The 17,972-nt window shown below is 40.3% G+C and overlaps 1 protein-coding gene across 1 annotated transcript in view; it reads left to right on the forward strand.

Annotated features, from left to right (window-relative positions):
* The first annotated feature begins 999 nt into the window (after positions 1-999).
* The window catches only part of dse (dermatan sulfate epimerase), a 29,269-nt gene continuing 12,296 nt past the window's right edge, over positions 1,000-17,972 (forward strand). Inside the window, exons 1-3 of the mRNA XM_016565761.1 lie at positions 1,000-1,172; positions 3,168-3,626; positions 7,514-7,767. Coding sequence (XP_016421247.1) covers positions 3,214-3,626; positions 7,514-7,767 — 667 coding nt within the window. The 5' untranslated portion in view covers positions 1,000-1,172; positions 3,168-3,213. The remainder of the gene's footprint in view (positions 1,173-3,167; positions 3,627-7,513; positions 7,768-17,972) is intronic.

Genomic DNA, 17,972 nt, shown 5'->3' on the forward strand with positions numbered 1-17,972 from the left:
ATATAAATATTCAGTAATATTCTATTTGGATACCTGACACATACGCCTAACAAGATCCCAAATTAAAAAAAAAAAATTATTTAGTTATTTTTTTAAATTTAGGAGTGTATGGAAGCCCGTTTCTATAGAAGCCCGTTTCCGCCACTGAATAATAAAAATAAAAAAAAGTTATTGGGACTTTTTATCTCACAATTCTGACTTTTTTTCTTAGAATTGCGTGATACAAACTCGCAATTCTGAGAAAATAAAGTCAGAATTGCGTGATATAAACTCGTACTTGCGAGTTATAAAGTCAGAATTGCGAGATATAAAGTCACAATTCGGACTTTTTTTCCTCAGAATTGCGTGATATAAACACAATTGCGAGTTATAAAGTTAGAATTGCGTGATAAACTCGCAATTGCGAGTAATAGTCTAATTTTGAGGGGAGGAAACAGACTGATATGTTCTCAGAATTGCGAGTATATCTCAAAATTATGACTTTTTAACTCGCAATTGCGAATTTTCTGAGGAAAAAAGTCAGAATTGTGAGATAAAAAGTCGTAATTACCTTTTTAATTTTTTATTCAGTAGCGGAAACGGGCTTCCATAGGGAGTGTGGGTTCAAATTTACAATAATAACATATAAGAGGAAAGCTTGTTTGTTTGTTTTTTGCCTTATGTGTGTGATTCATTGTAATTCATAAAAATGCATGTGGTAGAACGTCAAAACCACAGCTCTCAAGAGCATTTGATGTCCACTACCCAAATGTCATTATTAATTATTAAGGTGTTCATGTCTTAGAGGCCGCGCATTGTAATTTGTAAGTACTAGCCTACAGCCATACCTGTTTTCAGTTATGGCAAAACACAATTGTTTGAATAAGGTTTTATAAGTACTTTGTAATATAAGTGCGTGGTCATAGTACGTTACAGGCTATACTGAAAGTGTTACTGAAGAGAGAGAAAAAACCCACGGGGGAAATGACTGTTTCTCCTCCCTCTCCTCCACACCGCACCTCCTCCAGCAGATGTGACGTTGGGTTTAGTGACTTTCTGCGCAGCTGATTGCGGTTCTGCGCATCTCTCGACGACAAACACTTTCAGGCCCACGGGAAGCTTTCCATCAGGCATGAAACCTATGATTTCGGCGTTTTTTGGGAAGATTAAGATAACGCCAGTGGATCTGAGAGGTAACGGAACTCGTTGTAACTTCTTACGATCGATAGAAGTTTTGATGTCTTGAACTTCAAAGAGCTTTTTGAAAGCTTGATTCTGAGAGTCGAACAGTGAATCCTCACGTGAAGTTAAAAAAGTTCCATTATATTTGTTTTCCTTGTTAGCTTTTATACTATAAACATTTGATAAATTGCTTTATTTAAATCCTGTTTAGTTTTTTTTAATGCCTTAATATTTTCGTAGATCTTTCACATGGGATATTTGCGATCCGTGACTTGCATTATATATATATATATATATTAAAAAAAAATTATATATATATATATATAAATTAAAGATGCAGCTTAAGTTGTGATTAGATCACTCGTATATTGAGCAACAGGATGGAAGGATCATATTTAAAGTAAAGGCTGGGTTTGTCTGAGTGTGTGTGTTTACATGTTTTTCTATCCTGGTGGGAACCTGAATAAACACCGAATCATGGGGACTCGTCTCACCGTGGGGACCTAAGGTCCCCATGGGGAAACAAGCTTATAAATAATACAGAATGAGTTTTTTTGAGAATGTAAAAATTCAGCAAGTTTTCTGTGAGGGGTAGGTTTAGGAGTAGGGTGATAGAATATACGGTTTGTACAGTATAAAAACCATTACACCTATGGAAAGCCCCCACAAGGATAGTAAACCAGACGTGTGTGTGTTTTAAGACAGGGGTAATAGATACCGGCTGCACTGGACACATGTCTAGACACCCCATAAAACTGGACCAGCTAATTTTCCATTTGACCAACGGCGTGTTAGTAAGTCTGGAGGAAGAGCAGAGAGCTCACATTCCTGCTCTTGGAAAGACGAGGTTGTGGTTCGTTGAATATTAGCAAGTTCTGGCTGTTCTCTGACACAACAGGCTTAAATGCAGCTAATCGAAATAAATAAATTGTAAGCAGTCTCTGTGTCTGGACAGCTGATCACTTATTAAAGGTGAACGTTTACTTTCACCTTTCTTAGCTTGTATGCCCAGTCAGATATAAGTAAGCTATACATAGGTTGACTTCCTCAAAAGTGTAAACACTGTGGCTTTGTTTGTTCAAACCAAGGAGGTCTGTGATTCCGGGAGAAAGCTATACATTAGCATTCCCATACACCTCAATGGCAATTGCTAGGCTAACGAATGACCCCCTCGGATAAAAATGTTATTTTAAGTCAATAATTACATTATAAATGGCATGTGACTAATTATTCTGGAACTACAGGAAAATGTTGTTGTGATATATATGTTGTTTGTAAAATGTTTTGGTCAGAATATGAATGGCTTTGATAGACTGCTGCAAGGATGATGTAATTTTGTATGCTACGCCATAGTCGCATGACTTTGTCGTAGAATTAAATGTAAAAATAACTTGAACTTATGTTTCCCATTCAAAAAATTAATTGACTTTTGGACAATGGAACGGTTCAAAAATGCTAACTCGTTTCCGGGATTTAAGACTCATTCGTGCAGCACTCTATGGAGAAGGATGATTCTTAGAACTAGATGGTGCAGCATCTAATAGCAGGGGCTCATACTTGACCATGATATCCAGCCAAACCGACGTCATTGATTCATTGCAATGAGTGAGTTTTATTGGTCCAATGCATGGCAGTCTGTGGAAGAGTGTTCTGGAAAGTGGTTCCGGATTAGCAATGGTTTGCATTTGTATTCAGGAACAGCGATGGTTAAGATTTGCTCAAACTCTACTCAAACACTCCTCGATTATCATAGAGACATGTTGTCCTTTAAAGATTTGTGTTTGATTGTGTTTTTGAATGCTGTATGTACGTAGGTAGCTTTCAGGCATGAGGTGTTTCCTGTGAGTCTGATGAAGAAAAGCGGCACGGTGCACTTTCGTCTCCATTTCATAAATGCATAGAAGCCCAGAGAGATCAGCCCTACAGCTGGCTGTAATTACTGCAGGCATTCAGACCCAGTAGTGTAACGCAGGGAAAATAACATCTCTCTCCTTCTGTCTCCTCAGCTGAGAGGGAGCAAGGTGATGTGGTCTCTCCCTCTCTGATGCCAGAATGAGAACTTACACCCGTGGGGCACCAACAGTGTTCTTTATAAGTGCACTAGTGTCCCTAGCTCTGGCTGGAGCCGACCCCAGCGGAGGCATTCCGTTCCTTGGAGGGAACTACGAGGGAACTCACCCCATGCTGTACTTTGGCCAGGCAGAGGTTGAGGAGCTGCAGCGGGCGGCGGTGGGGACGCACAAGGCTTTGGCCCGACAGATCCGGGAGGCCGGGGAGGCCATACTGGAGCGACCGGAGGAGTATCTGCCCCCTTGGAACCCTACTGAGTTTAGTGCCCGCTGGAACGAAGTCTATGGGAACAACTTAGGCCTGCTCTCTATGTTCTGCCTGCTGTACCCACACCGCGCCGGTGCACTAGAAGTAGCCAAGGAATACATGGAGCGCATGGCTGTGCAGCCCAACTGGTAAAGTAGTGTGTTTGTTTGTTTCTGAGCTCATGTATTTGATGTGCTACTTAGCCGTGAAAGAAGCTATGCCTGGGTCATCTTATAAGAGCTGTGCATGTAAACAACTGACGGTAGTGGTTGCAGTCTTTAGCGTTCCTGTGCAGGTTGACCCGCTCAGAGCAGTGCGAGTAGGACCAGTTACATTGGTGCCATGACCTGGATTAGAGTGTGGTTTAGGCAGGGGAGTATAGTGGAGGAGTTTCTGCAAACGTATTTACATTTCTGCATTTGGCAGATGCTTTTATCCAAAGCGACTTGAAATGCATTCAAGGTACACATTTTCCCTCATGCTGTGTATGATGCACTCTGTGTGTGGCAGGATCTTCAAGTAAAGCCAAGTGTGCTATTCTCAAACCCAGATGAAACACAATGAACGCCTTTTATACAGGCCTAGACTACACTTGTTTACATGTTTTTGTTCAGAAACTATCCTACATCCAACTATGACACAAATCATGTTCGAGACTCAATTTCTAATATATATAAAAGCATAAACCATTATTATTATTATTATTATTATTGCTGTTGTATGTCAGTTTAACACTTTCGGGTTTCTAAGGCTGGAATAATTCTCTTTTCAGAAACATGTGGTTTGAGTTTACACGAGAACTTCTTGATGAATCAGGATTTCTGCGTGAAAACATTTGCACACAGGTTTTATGCACAGCCTACTTTGTGTTCAGTCGCTGTAACTTTAACAGTCTAGAGCTTGATCATTTTGATAATACTTTTTGCAGAAACCTGCTTTTTCAACCATATTGCTTCCTGTACAATATCTCTAAAATCTTAACACAGCCAAACCTGCCTCTGACACTACAACCACAAAAGCCTCGTATGCGGTGAGTGACAGTTAGACTCACCTCTGATATGTCTAAACTTGTATCTGATGCTTCTTACACGCTTACCTTGCCTCTGATATTGCTTGCGCTGTGTCACTGCAAAAATTTATGAAGATCAGTCTGTTCCTATGTGATTGCCACAAATTAACTGCAGATTTTGACCTGGACTAAAATTTCGAAAAGAAAAATATCCGAAATGCTTTTAAAAGGATAGTTCACCCAAAAATGAAAATTCTGTTATTTACTCAGCCTCATGTTGGTCCAAACCTGTACAAGTTTCTATCTTTTGTTAAACATAAAAGAAGACATTTTTGAAGAATGTGGGTAATCAAACAGTTGCTGGTCTCCATTGACTTCCAAGGTGTGGGAAAAAATACTATAGCAACTGTTTGATTACCCACATTCTTTAAACTGTCCTTTTAAAAACAGTTCTAAGTTTTGACTTAAAAGTCAAAAATTAAAATGCTGGGCCTTAGAAGTTTTGAAGCCCTTGTGATGATAACCCTCTAAAAGCTTAGACATGTAGCCCATCAAATTTATCAAAGGCTTAATTGCTGTCCCAAAAATATCTGGTTTCCATGTCTTCAATAATCAAAACAAAAATGTAGCTGATGGATTTAACTTATTCACTGAACTGCAAATGACATTGACCCAGATTCCACTGTCATCATTTTATTCCGACACATTCGTTCTTATTCGGAAAGTGTGTGACCTCTGCCTTTTGCATAACAGGAATTGCAATATGGCTCTATCTAGGTTAGGATGCATCTTCAGCTGTCTTATGCACTTGTGAACAGTTATGGATGGCGTTTATTCTTAATTATACAAGTTAGTTTCGGTCCTTGAATAGGTGGGGGCAAGTGACTGTCTGGAGTCATGGACTCATGGCAATGAGTTATTGAATCATTCATTCGTCCGATTTATTCAGAAACATAACAGTCTTTATGTCTATAAATTGGGATGATGCTGTGAAATGATTCACTTTTGGGCAGAGCTCCCATACTGGCTACTGAAGCAGCGTCACATTCTTTCATTCAGGGAGCCTGGGTTATACAGTATGCATAACCCAGACTATTAAGTTCTCTGTTTCTGGAATATTGGGTGTTATATGGTTTTCAGCAATGTAGACTTATATGTGTGCATAGCTCTTAAAACTAAAAATCTTAAAAAGTCCTAACTATTCATATTGCAAGTTTTTCCTTACCTACTCCAGATGTGGCCCTCCAGTTGTGCCTCAGAATGAGCGCTGAGGTTCTGTTTAAGCTGTGTGGATAGTTGGGTTAACTGCTGCGGTTCTGCACTCTCATTTACACTGCCGCCAGCATGTAGTGGCCAACCAAGACCAGCCTAACGCAAACCTCCAACTTCTGGAGCTCATAACATTGTTGTCATCATTACTCACACTCCAGATTGTAGGTAGATAGCTGTAGCGCTGATTCAGCTCTACAGCATCTACGGCTCTTTAGAAGCTTAAATATGAGCATGTATATTATGTATATTCTACTAGCAGGCACTTTCTTCCCAAGCTAGCTTACAAATAGAAGTTTGCAAATTGCTTTGATGTAAACACATGAAACTTTGAGCTTATGCAAGCTTGTAATTATATATATATATTTTTTTCTCCATTTCTCTCCTAGATAGTGATGCTATCCAATGAATTGCACTTCAGTTGCCTCCTAAATCCTTAGTTGAATGGAGAAATGTATACTGTAGTGTGGACATTAATCTATCTATATGGACATTGTTTATCTATGAATTAATCTGAATCAGGTTTCTTTAAAGACGTTAGTGGTTATAAGTTATTGTAATTTTATTGATAAAACACAAAATCTTATATTAATTTGTTTATGTTATATTATTTAATATTCATTTATATATTTTTATATAATTTATATATTTTGAAATATTTTGTCCACTTTGCATGTCAATTATACATTGCTAAAATTTGCTACTGATATTTTTACTACATATTCTTTGCTGAGTAGAATTAAAAGAATCAGATTGGTTAAAAATGAACTGGAAAAAGTAGGTTTGTCACTTTAATGTTTTGTGATTAATTCTTAAAAAATAATGTAATAATACATAAACATAATTAATCCTACCCCCTGACCTGTATGTGAATTTTGTATAAGGAATTCATTCTTCTGTCGGAGCAGTGTAAGCTTGAATTACTGAATAATACTACTATAATACTAATATTTATAGTGTTAATAGTATTTTTTTCTAAACTTAAATTCAGTTACCAGTCAGCAGAGAGTTTCTATATGTATCCAGATATGACAGAGCTTCTGATAAAAGCTTCAATAATCGATATCAGGATCTATTTTTTTGATCACTTCACATGACAAGAATGTGGTAATGTCTATGACTGTAAAAACCCCTACTGTCAAATAATCAAATATCTGTTTAGATTGCAGACTACAGCAGCTTTCCTTTCAAAAGCTAACCAAAGGCTCACATATAGAAGCACTGCAAAATTGCTGTTTTTCTAAGCTCTCTCTTAAAGGAACACTCCACTATTTTTGAAAATAGGCTCATTTTCCAACTCTAGAGTTAAACAGTTTTACCGTTTTCGAATCCATTCAGCCGATCTCCGGATCTGGCGGTAGCACTTTTAGCTGTAGCTTAGCATAGATCATTGAATCTGATTAGACCATTAGCATCTCGCTCAAAAATGACCAAAGAGTTTCTATATTTTTCCTAAGAAAAACTTTTCATTTTCCGTCGGTCTTAGTACACGATGTGGTCATTTTTGAGCGAGATGCTAACGGTCTAATCAGATTCAATGATCTATGCTAAGCTACAGCTAAAAGTGCTACCGCCAGACCCGGAGATCGGCTGAATGGATTCGAAAACGGTGAAACTCAACTGTTTAACTCTTGGGGAGTTGGAAAATGAGCCTATTTTCAAAAGTAGTGGAGTGTTACTTTAAAAAAAGGCAGAAAACACTGCTTGGTTGCTGAGAGTATGTGTTTCAGAGTTTTAAAGGTGGCTGTTTTGTTTCAGGATGGTGAAAGATGCTCCGTGGGATGAGGTTCCCATAGCTCACTCTCTGGTTGGCTTTGCTACAGCATACGACTTCCTGTATGAGTATCTCAGTAAAGTTCAGCAGGAGCGTTTCCTGCAGGTGATTGCGAATGCTTCACGCTACATGTATGAGAAATCGTACCACCGTGGCTGGGGATTTCAGTACCTCCACAACCACCAACCCACCAACTGTGTTGCTCTTCTGACTGGCAGCCTCGTGGTCATGAACCAAGGTGAGTCTAACATTTCTTTAGAGTGTTGTATATCCAGACAGTGTGAAAGCATCTGCTTACCTGTATGTGTGAAGCTCCATCAAGGTGCTTTCAAAGCACGTCACATCAGTCGCAGCCATTATAACACCCCGAGCACTTATTTTCTGTGTAGGTAGGGGAGAAAGGAGTACCCCCCCACCCATCTTTCTAGATAACAAAAAACAAAAGTAATCAAGTGGCCACAAATTGTAGTTCACATTACTCAGTTCATCTTGAGGACTCAAGCACATGGTGAGAGTTATAAGCAAATGAGAGCAAAACAGTTGATATATGTTGTCATGCCAAGTGTATTCATCATGTTACTAAAGTAATCAGTCTGGTATCTTAATTAAAATAGAAATACATTTTGGGACATTGTTACATGTTAATTTAAGTCAGTGCAAGCTACAAAACATCCATCTTAATCACTGTGTGAAACAGTTTTGTTAAAATGGAGGTTGTGGGGTAAAACATGTTGGGGGAAGTTGAACCAATGGCTCACAATATTGATATAATAAATACCTAATTATTCGCTACGTTTAAGCCACACACGAACATGCTTTTATACACACACACACACACACACACACACACAAAAGCTCATTTGCACGTATATTGTTTGTTGCTTACCCAGAAAGATCACATTATCCATACTTATTAAAATAGCTCACGTTGCCCCATTCTCCTCTAACTCCTATCTACTGACTGGGAAAAGACTGTTTGTAAAAATTACATTTCAAATAAAAAATAATCAATCTGATAGCAGTAGTATCATAACTTCTGCTGAAGTCTGGTTAAAAACGCTATTTTCCAGGCTGGTCCAGTTAACGCACATGCAATATTTATAGTAAATTACCTTTATGAAAAAAAGTGATTGGCTCTTTGAGCTGAAAGATTAGATTTCTGTTCTTACAACCACTAAAATTGAGTGTTATGTTTTATTTAACCTATGAATGGTCCCCATTATATTACCTCTGGCTCTATGGACAGCATCTGTGACAAGCTGTTTAAAGTAATGCACTTGGAGTTGGAATTCTATTAGGCAATGTTTCGCAAACATATTTAAGAAGTCATAAAACAGAAGTTGCAACAGACTTTACTACCATATTGTGACAAATTTCTGACTGAAATGGCTATCGAACAAGAAAAACACAAGGCATTGATTGGATTGTGAAAAGTGAGCGTTGTATTCTGGAATGGACACAGATCTGATTGCCTTGCATACATAATGGACATCAAGTGGGTCATATCATAGGAAGATATTTCTGACATTTTAATTAAAGATTTGTGGCAATGCGGGAAATCCGTGCCACAGAAATTGTTTACTTTTACTTTGCGTGATTGGGGTGGAGTTTTCCATTAACGGCGGAAGGATGGAGTATATGTGACGTACCTGAAAAAAAATGCGTCCTCAGAAAGTTTGCGTGCAAGGTTTGCAGTTGCATGGGTAAGAGTTAATGGATTACCATGTGGAGTAGAAAACGACAAGCTGCCTGTTCATCCTCCTGTCCTGGTGTCTGACGATGACCCGCTACACTCTTCAGCTTCCTTCATGTTTGCAAACATTGCGTGACGCAATTTCTGCACTGATTTCAAGTTGAATTGAAATGAAGTGTTGAACTGTTTGTTTTTTTTTTGTAGCGCTTGTTTTTTTTTTTTAAGTGGAAAGACGGCCGCTTGTCGAACTGTTGCTTCCTGTGAGCGATGTCTGGTGCGTCGCGGAGTTTCACTTGACTTTTGAAGCATTGCACTTCAAGATTGTCTGCTTTTAGTAAAGCTGTTCTGAAGACAAATGATGGCTGCTCATCCACCTGTCCTGGTGTCTGATAAACCCGCTACACTCTCCAGTTTCCTTCATGACTGCAAACTTGCGTGATGCAATTTCTGCACTGATTTCAACTTGAACGGTTTTTTTTTTGTTTTGTTTTTTTTGTAGCGCTTGTTTTTTTGTTTTTTGTTTTTGTTCTCTATCTTCAAACAAGTTTTTTTTTCTCTCATGGACATTGTGGAATAAATCTTCCCTTTGAACAGTGCTTCTTTTGACTGTCTTTGTGATTTAATATTGTAACAAGTGGTGTCTTCTTTTTGCTATCCTGGGTTAATTTAAATTTTGTCAGGATTAAACCTGACTGGCGCCCGAACATTTTCTTTAATAGAGCTTATCTATGCTAGGGTGGCCACCACCGTTACAGAGTGGCGCCCGAACAGGGACTTGAACATTTATGACTTGAAAACATGAAAACTTGAATACTTGAAGACCTGAACACTTATTTTTGAGAATTGTTTTTGTTGAGGAATTATTGAAACCTTATGGTAAATTGTTGAGGGTTAAAGTTTTTTGAACCTTAAAAGAAAAAAGAAATTCTGTGCTTTTGATTACGGGAGTGTTATTAATTGGGAAAAGCGTAAAAGGTTTTTGTGTGTGTGTAAACATTTGAATTGTGAACGTTTTGAAAGTGATTGTGACTTATTGAACACTTGAGTTGAAAATGTTTGAATTAACAATGCTGTTTTGCCTATGGTAAAAGTTTTGAAGTTTTTTTTGTGAAACTTGTACAAACTGTGTGAACGCTAATTGGTTAAATATACAGTTCAGTCATGAAACTGTAGATGGCGCATTATGACGGGGTGTTAACGTAACTGATGATATTCAGAGAGTTAAACGACTTGGCACAAGCTGATTGGTTCATGCTGCATATGCAGCCAATGAGCTTACTGCCTTGCATTTATATGGCTGGCTAGCATTCACTTGAGATTCCTGCAGTGCACTTTCAGAGTTCTCTGAAACCCTCCACCTTCCCCAGCTCAACCTGTATAGATCTCCTACGGGGTTATTTTATATGCTATTTGTGCAGCAGCAGCATGTCTTAAATACTCATGGCACCGTATCGCCATATGCATTGGCAGTAGCAAGTTCCTGTACTTGCTTGCAGCAGCAGCAATAATCTACAACTACAGCAATAACCAACAGCAGCAGCAATTCAGCAGCAGCGTAGCAGATTTGTTCCGCCAAGACCCAATACATTAACATTGTCATATCCATCGCCATGCTAAAATGTTCAGAGAGTTGTCATGATTGAAGTAGAGTTGTTATCACCAAGGTGTCACAGTAATTTAGATAATTAATGGTGACCTAATTTAACTTCTTGTCTTGGGGGTAAAGTGTTTTATTTTTGTGAAAACTGTGGTGTAAGAAAATACTGACACAAACACAATTACTGATTTGCATTTACTGACTTTCTGCCCAACATTTCTTTCACCCCATCAAAAAATGGCGGCTACCCCTCCTTCCCAGACATCTCCACTCCAGTATGGCCACCAGTAGTGCGACCTCTGATGCCTCCAGCAGCTCCACCTGGTGTCTCTGTAGTGAATAACACCCCTATTCCATTCAGCCCTATGCATCCTGTGTCCCATATGCTAATGTCTTCTCCTGCTCTGGCTGGCACCACTCCTGTGCAAACTCTCACCTGGGCACCACAAGTGGATAATATGCAACTCTGCACATCATCCGAAGGTGAAACTCCTTCTGTGGCACAACACGACCTACCCAACGTTCTACCAATTCCTGGAAGAGAAGTTCAACAGTTCACTGCTCAGGTACAAGGGAACTGGGATAATCTATTTTACTTCATGAAAAGACAGGAGAAAACGGTGCGTGAACTTACCCAGGAAGTGAAAGCAATTTCTTCACCTTACAAGATCGCAGACCTTGCTGCAAAAGTGGAGGATAACAAGAGCCAAGTCTTTGCTCTGTTGACCACCGCTAAACAAGAAGAAGAATCTGAAACAGACAAGTTAACTAAAGCTATGAAGCAAATGATTACAGCTGAACTCCAAAAGGTGGAATCTACCTTGTGTCGGAAATGCATTTCATGGTAGATCAACTCCAGTCAGAAGTTCAGCAGGACATCAAAGCTGTTCAACACACATTTCAAACAAGCCATGATCACATTACTTCAGAACTTCAGCAATGTGTCACCCAAAATTACAATTTTCCACATGTGTAAAGGAGTTGAGAAATGAGATGGAGAAAGGATTTCAAGATCTCAAAAATCAAATTGACGAACAACAAAAATTGGCACCACAAATTCCCAGCACCACCATTACTTCAACTTTGCCATCCGAGTCTTCAAATTCTTCAACCCCTCTTCCCACATCTGTAGTAAAAAGTGACCATATCAAGTTAACTTTTCCCACTTTTGGTAGGCCATCAGACGATGCAGACCCCCTACTGTACTTAACCAAATGTCAGGATTTCTTGGCCCTTCATCCCCTCACTGATGCGGATATCCTGGCCACATTCCGTACTGTCCTACATGGAACCGCTTGTGACTGGTGGGAGGTCAGACGTTCCAGCATATCCACGTGGAGTGAGTTTGAGGCTGCATTCCTTTCTGCGTTCTTGTCTGAAGATTATGATGATGAACTGGCTGAACGGGTCCGAACAAAAATTCAAAGTGAGAAAGAATCTATTAGAGACTTTGCATTCTCCTACAGAGCCCTTTGTAAAAGATGGAAGGCAGATCTAACTGAAGGTGAAATTGTAAAGATGATACTTAAGAACATCAAGCCTTACCTTGCCAGCCAACTGCATAGTCAGGTGAGTACTGTAGAGGAATTAGTCAAGTTAGGACTCCAACTGGAAAAAGATTATGAACAACAGCTTCAATATGAAGGTCGAATGGGCCCTAAGCATCCAACCACATCACAAAGACCCTCATCGAGCCAACCTGCTGAGAAAATCCCAGTTCAGTGTTGGAGATGCAGAGGACAGCATCCGCCAGGCAAATCTCCACACTATATCCCTCCACAGTCCCCTCAGTCATCTGCACACCAATTTACCAGCAGCAAACATCCCTATTCATCTCCTCAGACAAGGGGTCAGTCTTCTAACAACTCAGTGACTGCCACAAGAATGCAGAAGCCTCCATCTACCACTAAGAAAGCCTCAATCTCCACAAGCCTTAATGCACCAATGACAGTACCTCAGCAGTTGGTCATTCCCATTAGTATTGCTGCCTGGACTGGAAAAGCCATCGTGGATATTGGTGCAAGTTACACACTCCTTCATGAAAGTCTCATGAAAGAGCTCACATCACCAGATCAGCTCCATCCATGGTCCAGTGGTCCTCTCTATCTAGCAAATGGAGGAGCAGAGATTCCATTAGGCTGGATGAATACCACCATACAACTCCATGACCAAGATTTCACTATACCTGCTGCTGTTCTGTCATCACAAGCCCTCACCTATGCTGTAGTCCTGGGGTTGGACCTTATTTTCTTCAGTGGAATGCAGCTTAATGTCACAGATCAAAAATATTCTTTCAAGTTTGCCCCTGCAAAAGAGTACCCCTTTCAACCAGGCAATGCCAGTGTGCCAATTGTGAGTCCACAACCTGAAAACCTGCAACAAAAGAAAACAACACAGACTCTGTCCTTGTTGAGTTCTGTTCCACCTCCATCCCCTCAACTGCTAATACAACAATCTGACAGTATGGATGAAAAAACGTTAATAAAAAATATGGTGGATGAAGCTCATTTACCTCCAGATGGTAAACAACAGTTGCTTCGCATCCTGGAAAGCAATCCTCGGGTGTGTACTCTTTGGACTGGACGTACCAATGTTCTGCAACACCACATTTATACCACTTGTCAGGTACCCATAAAACAAAAACCATATCGCTTGTCCCCTCTTAAACAACTTGCCATGGAAGAACAGCTTGAAATGTTGAAGCAAGGAGTTGTTGAACCATCCCACTCTGGCTGGGCCTCACCAGTGGTCTTGGTACCCAAAAAGGACAGCAAATTTAGATTCTGTGTGGACTACAGAAAGGTTAATTCTGTAACAGACAGTGATGCTTACCCTCTTCCCAACATTACTGAAATTCTGGAGTCACTCTCTGGAGCAGCCATTTTCTCCACTATTGATCTTAACAGTGGCTATTGGCAGGTGACAATGGACCCCAATAGCAAAGCCAAGACAGCCTTCATCACTCCTGCAGGTCTCTATCAATTTAATGTTATGCCGTTTGATCTCAAAAATGCTCCCGCTACTTTCCAGAGACTTTTGGAAACAGTCCTGGGGGAACTAAGAAGAAAAATATGCGTTGTCTATATAGACGATATCATCATTCACTCACCTTCAATCACCCAGCACTTCCATGACCTTCAGACTGTCCTCCACAGAATGGAGACTGTTGGTCTAACTATTAATTTGAAGAAGAGCAAGTTCTGTCTTCAAGAAATCACCTTTCTAGGACATGTTGTAAGCATTCACGACATTTCAGCAGACCCAAGTAAGACAGAGGCCATTCATGCCTACCCCGTGCCTAGAAACCTGAAGGAGGTTTAAAGGTTCCTCGGATTGGCCGGGTGGTATCATCGGTTTGTCCAGAACTTTTCAAAAATAGCCGAACCCCTTAACTCACTGAAAAAGTAGGGACATCGATTTCAGTGGACAACTCATTGCCAACAAGCATTTGAACAGTTAAAGTCTTGCCTCACCTCACCACCCATCCTTGGCCATCCAGATCTTCAGCTCCAATTCACCGTTTACACCGATGCCAGTGACACTGGTTTGGGTGCCATTTTAGCACAATGGAAGGATGCTGGCAGGGAAGAGGTTATCGCCTATGCAAGTAGAACCTTAACTGGAGCTGAACTTAACTGCACCGCAACAGAAAAAGAATGTCTGGCAGTCGTGTGGGCCCTGGAAAAATGGCAACACTACCTGGAACACAAACTCTTTACAGTTGTCACTGATCATTCCACTCTGCAATGGGTCATGGGTTCCACCAAAACCACCAGCCGTCTCATCCGTTGGGTCCTGCGACTGCAAAAATTTTATTTCATCATTGAGTACAGAAAAGGGAAACTCAATGTAGCCCCAGATGCACTATCCAGGTCTTCACCAATCTCAAGTTGCAATTTGTACACCAGCCACAAGGATCCAGAACTGCCATTGTCAGATGTTGTCCTGTGGGAGGAACAGCACAAAGACCCTGAAGTTACGAAACTATTGCAAGCAGTTGCAGAGAACAGTGCAAGTCTGATAGATCAATATGAGATCATAGAAGACAAACTGTATGTCAAAACGTACCTGGCAAATAATCAACTGCACTACAGAATCAACATTCCCAGCAGTCTTCGACCCTCTTTCCTGCAGCACTACCACTCCAGTCCAATGTGTGGCCATGGAGGGATCTATTAAACATATAAACGTCTTCCGGAAGTAGCGTTTTGGCCAGGCATGTGGTCCGATGTGAAACGTCATGTGAAAACCTGTGTGAAATGTCAAATAATAAAAAATGACAATCAAAAACCTGCTGGAAAATTGCAGCAAACCACTACCACTCGCCCAAACCAAATGCTGGGGGTCGACATCATGGGTCCACTACCAAGAAGTACAAACCAAAATGAGTACCTGCTTGTTTTTGTTGGTTGTTATTCTCGATGGGTTGAGTTTGGGCCCACTACAAAGACGAACAAACCAAAATGAGTACCTGCTTGTTTTTGTTGATTATTATTCTCGATGGGTTGAGTTGTTCCCCATGCGTAAATCCACTGCCCAGAATGTTGCCTCTATTTTCAGAAAAGAAATCCTGACTCGATGGGGCGTACCAGATTTCATCCGCTCAGACAGGGGTGTCCAGTTTGTCTCATCTGTCTTCAGAGAGCTGTGTGAAAATTGGAGCATTACACCCAAACTAACTACAGCATACCACCCACAAACCAACATGACGGAAAGAGTGAATCGGACCCTCAAAAGTATGATGGCAGCAAACGTGGACGATAACCACAAGAAATGGGACCAGTTCTTACCTGAATTCCGGTTTGCTTTAAATTCAGCCGTACAAGAGACCACTGGACTGTCCCCAGCAGAGCTACAGCTTGGCAGGAAACTCCAAGGTCCAATGGACAAGATGCTCCATGGGGCTAATTTAACCCCAGACGCTGCTTCCTACGATGTGGTCCATCATATTCATCACTTACAAACTCAAGCCAAAGAAAACCGTAAGAAAGCCAAATTGAGGCAACTGAGAAATTACAACAAAAATAGGAGAGATTTAACATTCAAAAGCAAGGATCGTGTATGGTTACGTAACTTCCCACAGTCTAGTGCACAACATAATTTTAGTGCAAAACTAGCACCAAAGTGGAAGGGACCTTACCTTACTGACCTTACTGAAGCAGCTGGGTCCTCTGAACTATGAAATAGCCCTGGAAGACACTGGAGAAGATGTCTGTACAGCTCATGTCTGTAATTTAAAAATGTGCTTTCCAATGGCTGAAGAATTGGAATTCCAGGAAAGCAAAAACACTGTGAGCTATTTCATGGGTTGTTTTCTTCCTGGGGGGAGAGTGTGGCAATGCGGGAAATCCGTGCCACAGAAATTGTTTACTTTTACTTTGCGTGATTGGGGTGGAGTTTTCAATTAACGGCGGAAGGATGGAGTATATAAAGGAGATGTGACGTACCTGAAAAAAATATGCGTCATCAGAAAGCTTGCGTGCAAGGTTTGCAGTTGCATGGGTAAGAGTTAATGGATTACCGTGTGGAGTAGAAAACGATAAGCTGCATGTTCATCCTCCTGTCCTGGTGTCTGACGACGACCCCGCTATACTCTTCAGCTTCCTTCACGTTTGCAAACCTGTGTGACGCAATTTCTGCACTGATTTCAAGTTGAATTTGAAATGAAGTGTTGAACCGGTTTTTTTGTTTTTTTTTGGTTCTCTATCTTCAAAGAAGTTTTTTTTCTCTCTCATGGACATTGTGGAATAAATCTTCCCTTTGAACAGTGTTTCTTTTGACTGTCTTTGTGATTTAATATTGTAACAGGTGGTGTCTTCTTTTTGCTATCCTGGGTTAATTTAAATTTTGTCAGGATTAAACCTGACTGGCGCCCGAACATTTTCTTTAATAGAGCTTATCTATGCTAGGGTGGCCACCACCGTTACAAGATAAAAACTTGAAATTATAAGAGAATAAAGGAAATTATGAGATAAAACCCCCAAATTGAGTTAAAAACCTGAAATTATGAGAACTTGAAATTGAAATCATTCATAGTTATAGAGTCATACAAGTATATACAAGTCAAAATGGTGACAGAAATGTTGATTATGTAATTATGACTTTTAAATAAAACAAATACACCAAAAACGAGCCCCATTCACTTCCAATATAAGCCTCTCGCTCGGAAAATAATGAATTAATTATTTTTAGTATTTTTGTAATCAGCATTATGCAACAAATGCTCTCAATTGAACTGAACCTGGAATATTCCTTATAGCCCATCAGCAACATTTGTATTTCAACATTTTTTCCCCAGCAATGCCAGTTGTCCACCTCCGATCGCAGAAACTTCACGCTTCTCTGATTACAGCTTCACTTTTAACTCTACCCATGTCCCATGCCAGCACGAGTCGCCCGTGTCTCTGCAGTGAAGCTGTTTAAAGTGACGCCCAGCTCCACAAGCAAGGACACGGGCAAAGATGAGCGGCCCTTTCTGCAATTACCAAAGGAGGCTAACAGGAGCCAGCTGGAGGAACATCAAAGAGCGCTGGATCAGAGAAAGCGAGCCGCATCGAGGTACCGAGGCTCTCAGCAGCCTTCACACTGCGCTAACACCAATGGAGCAAGTACTCAGGGCCTCAAATATCTAGTCCCCCCCTCCCAAGTGCACTAAATCAAAGTGCGAACTCGTTCGCTCACTGTAGGATATGAGAGATTCGAGAGGACGGGAAAGTGAGTGCTGAGGGTGCGATGGTTTTAAACAGGAATATTTTAGATTCGATGTCAGTGGAGTCATTGTAGCCTTTGGCTTAGCTTAAGTTAGCATAGCAGGAACATGATGCTAATGAACGGTTTTTCTTGTTGGTGCTGATGTGTGTAATTTTTTTAGATGTTAAAACACTTTCTCCTAGGCTAGCTTAATGTACTGAGACAACTATAAATAAGACATGCATTAGGTCTACGTATGAAGATCACTCTGGTTCTTTGCATTTTGCACTTATTGCATGGAAACTGGAAAATAAACTTAGTGGGGAAAAGTGAACTAACAGCTCTTATTGAAACTGAGATAGCTGATATTGAGATAGAATCACTATATATCACATATCACTAAGAAAGTTTTTTTTAATTTTTTTTATGTTCTGCAACAGTTAACAGGTAAAAATGCTGCCTT

This window comes from Sinocyclocheilus rhinocerous, unplaced genomic scaffold (assembly GCF_001515625.1).
Source record: "Sinocyclocheilus rhinocerous isolate Xijiao unplaced genomic scaffold, SAMN03320098_v1.1 scaffold1774, whole genome shotgun sequence".
Lineage (NCBI taxonomy): Eukaryota > Metazoa > Chordata > Actinopteri > Cypriniformes > Cyprinidae > Sinocyclocheilus > Sinocyclocheilus rhinocerous.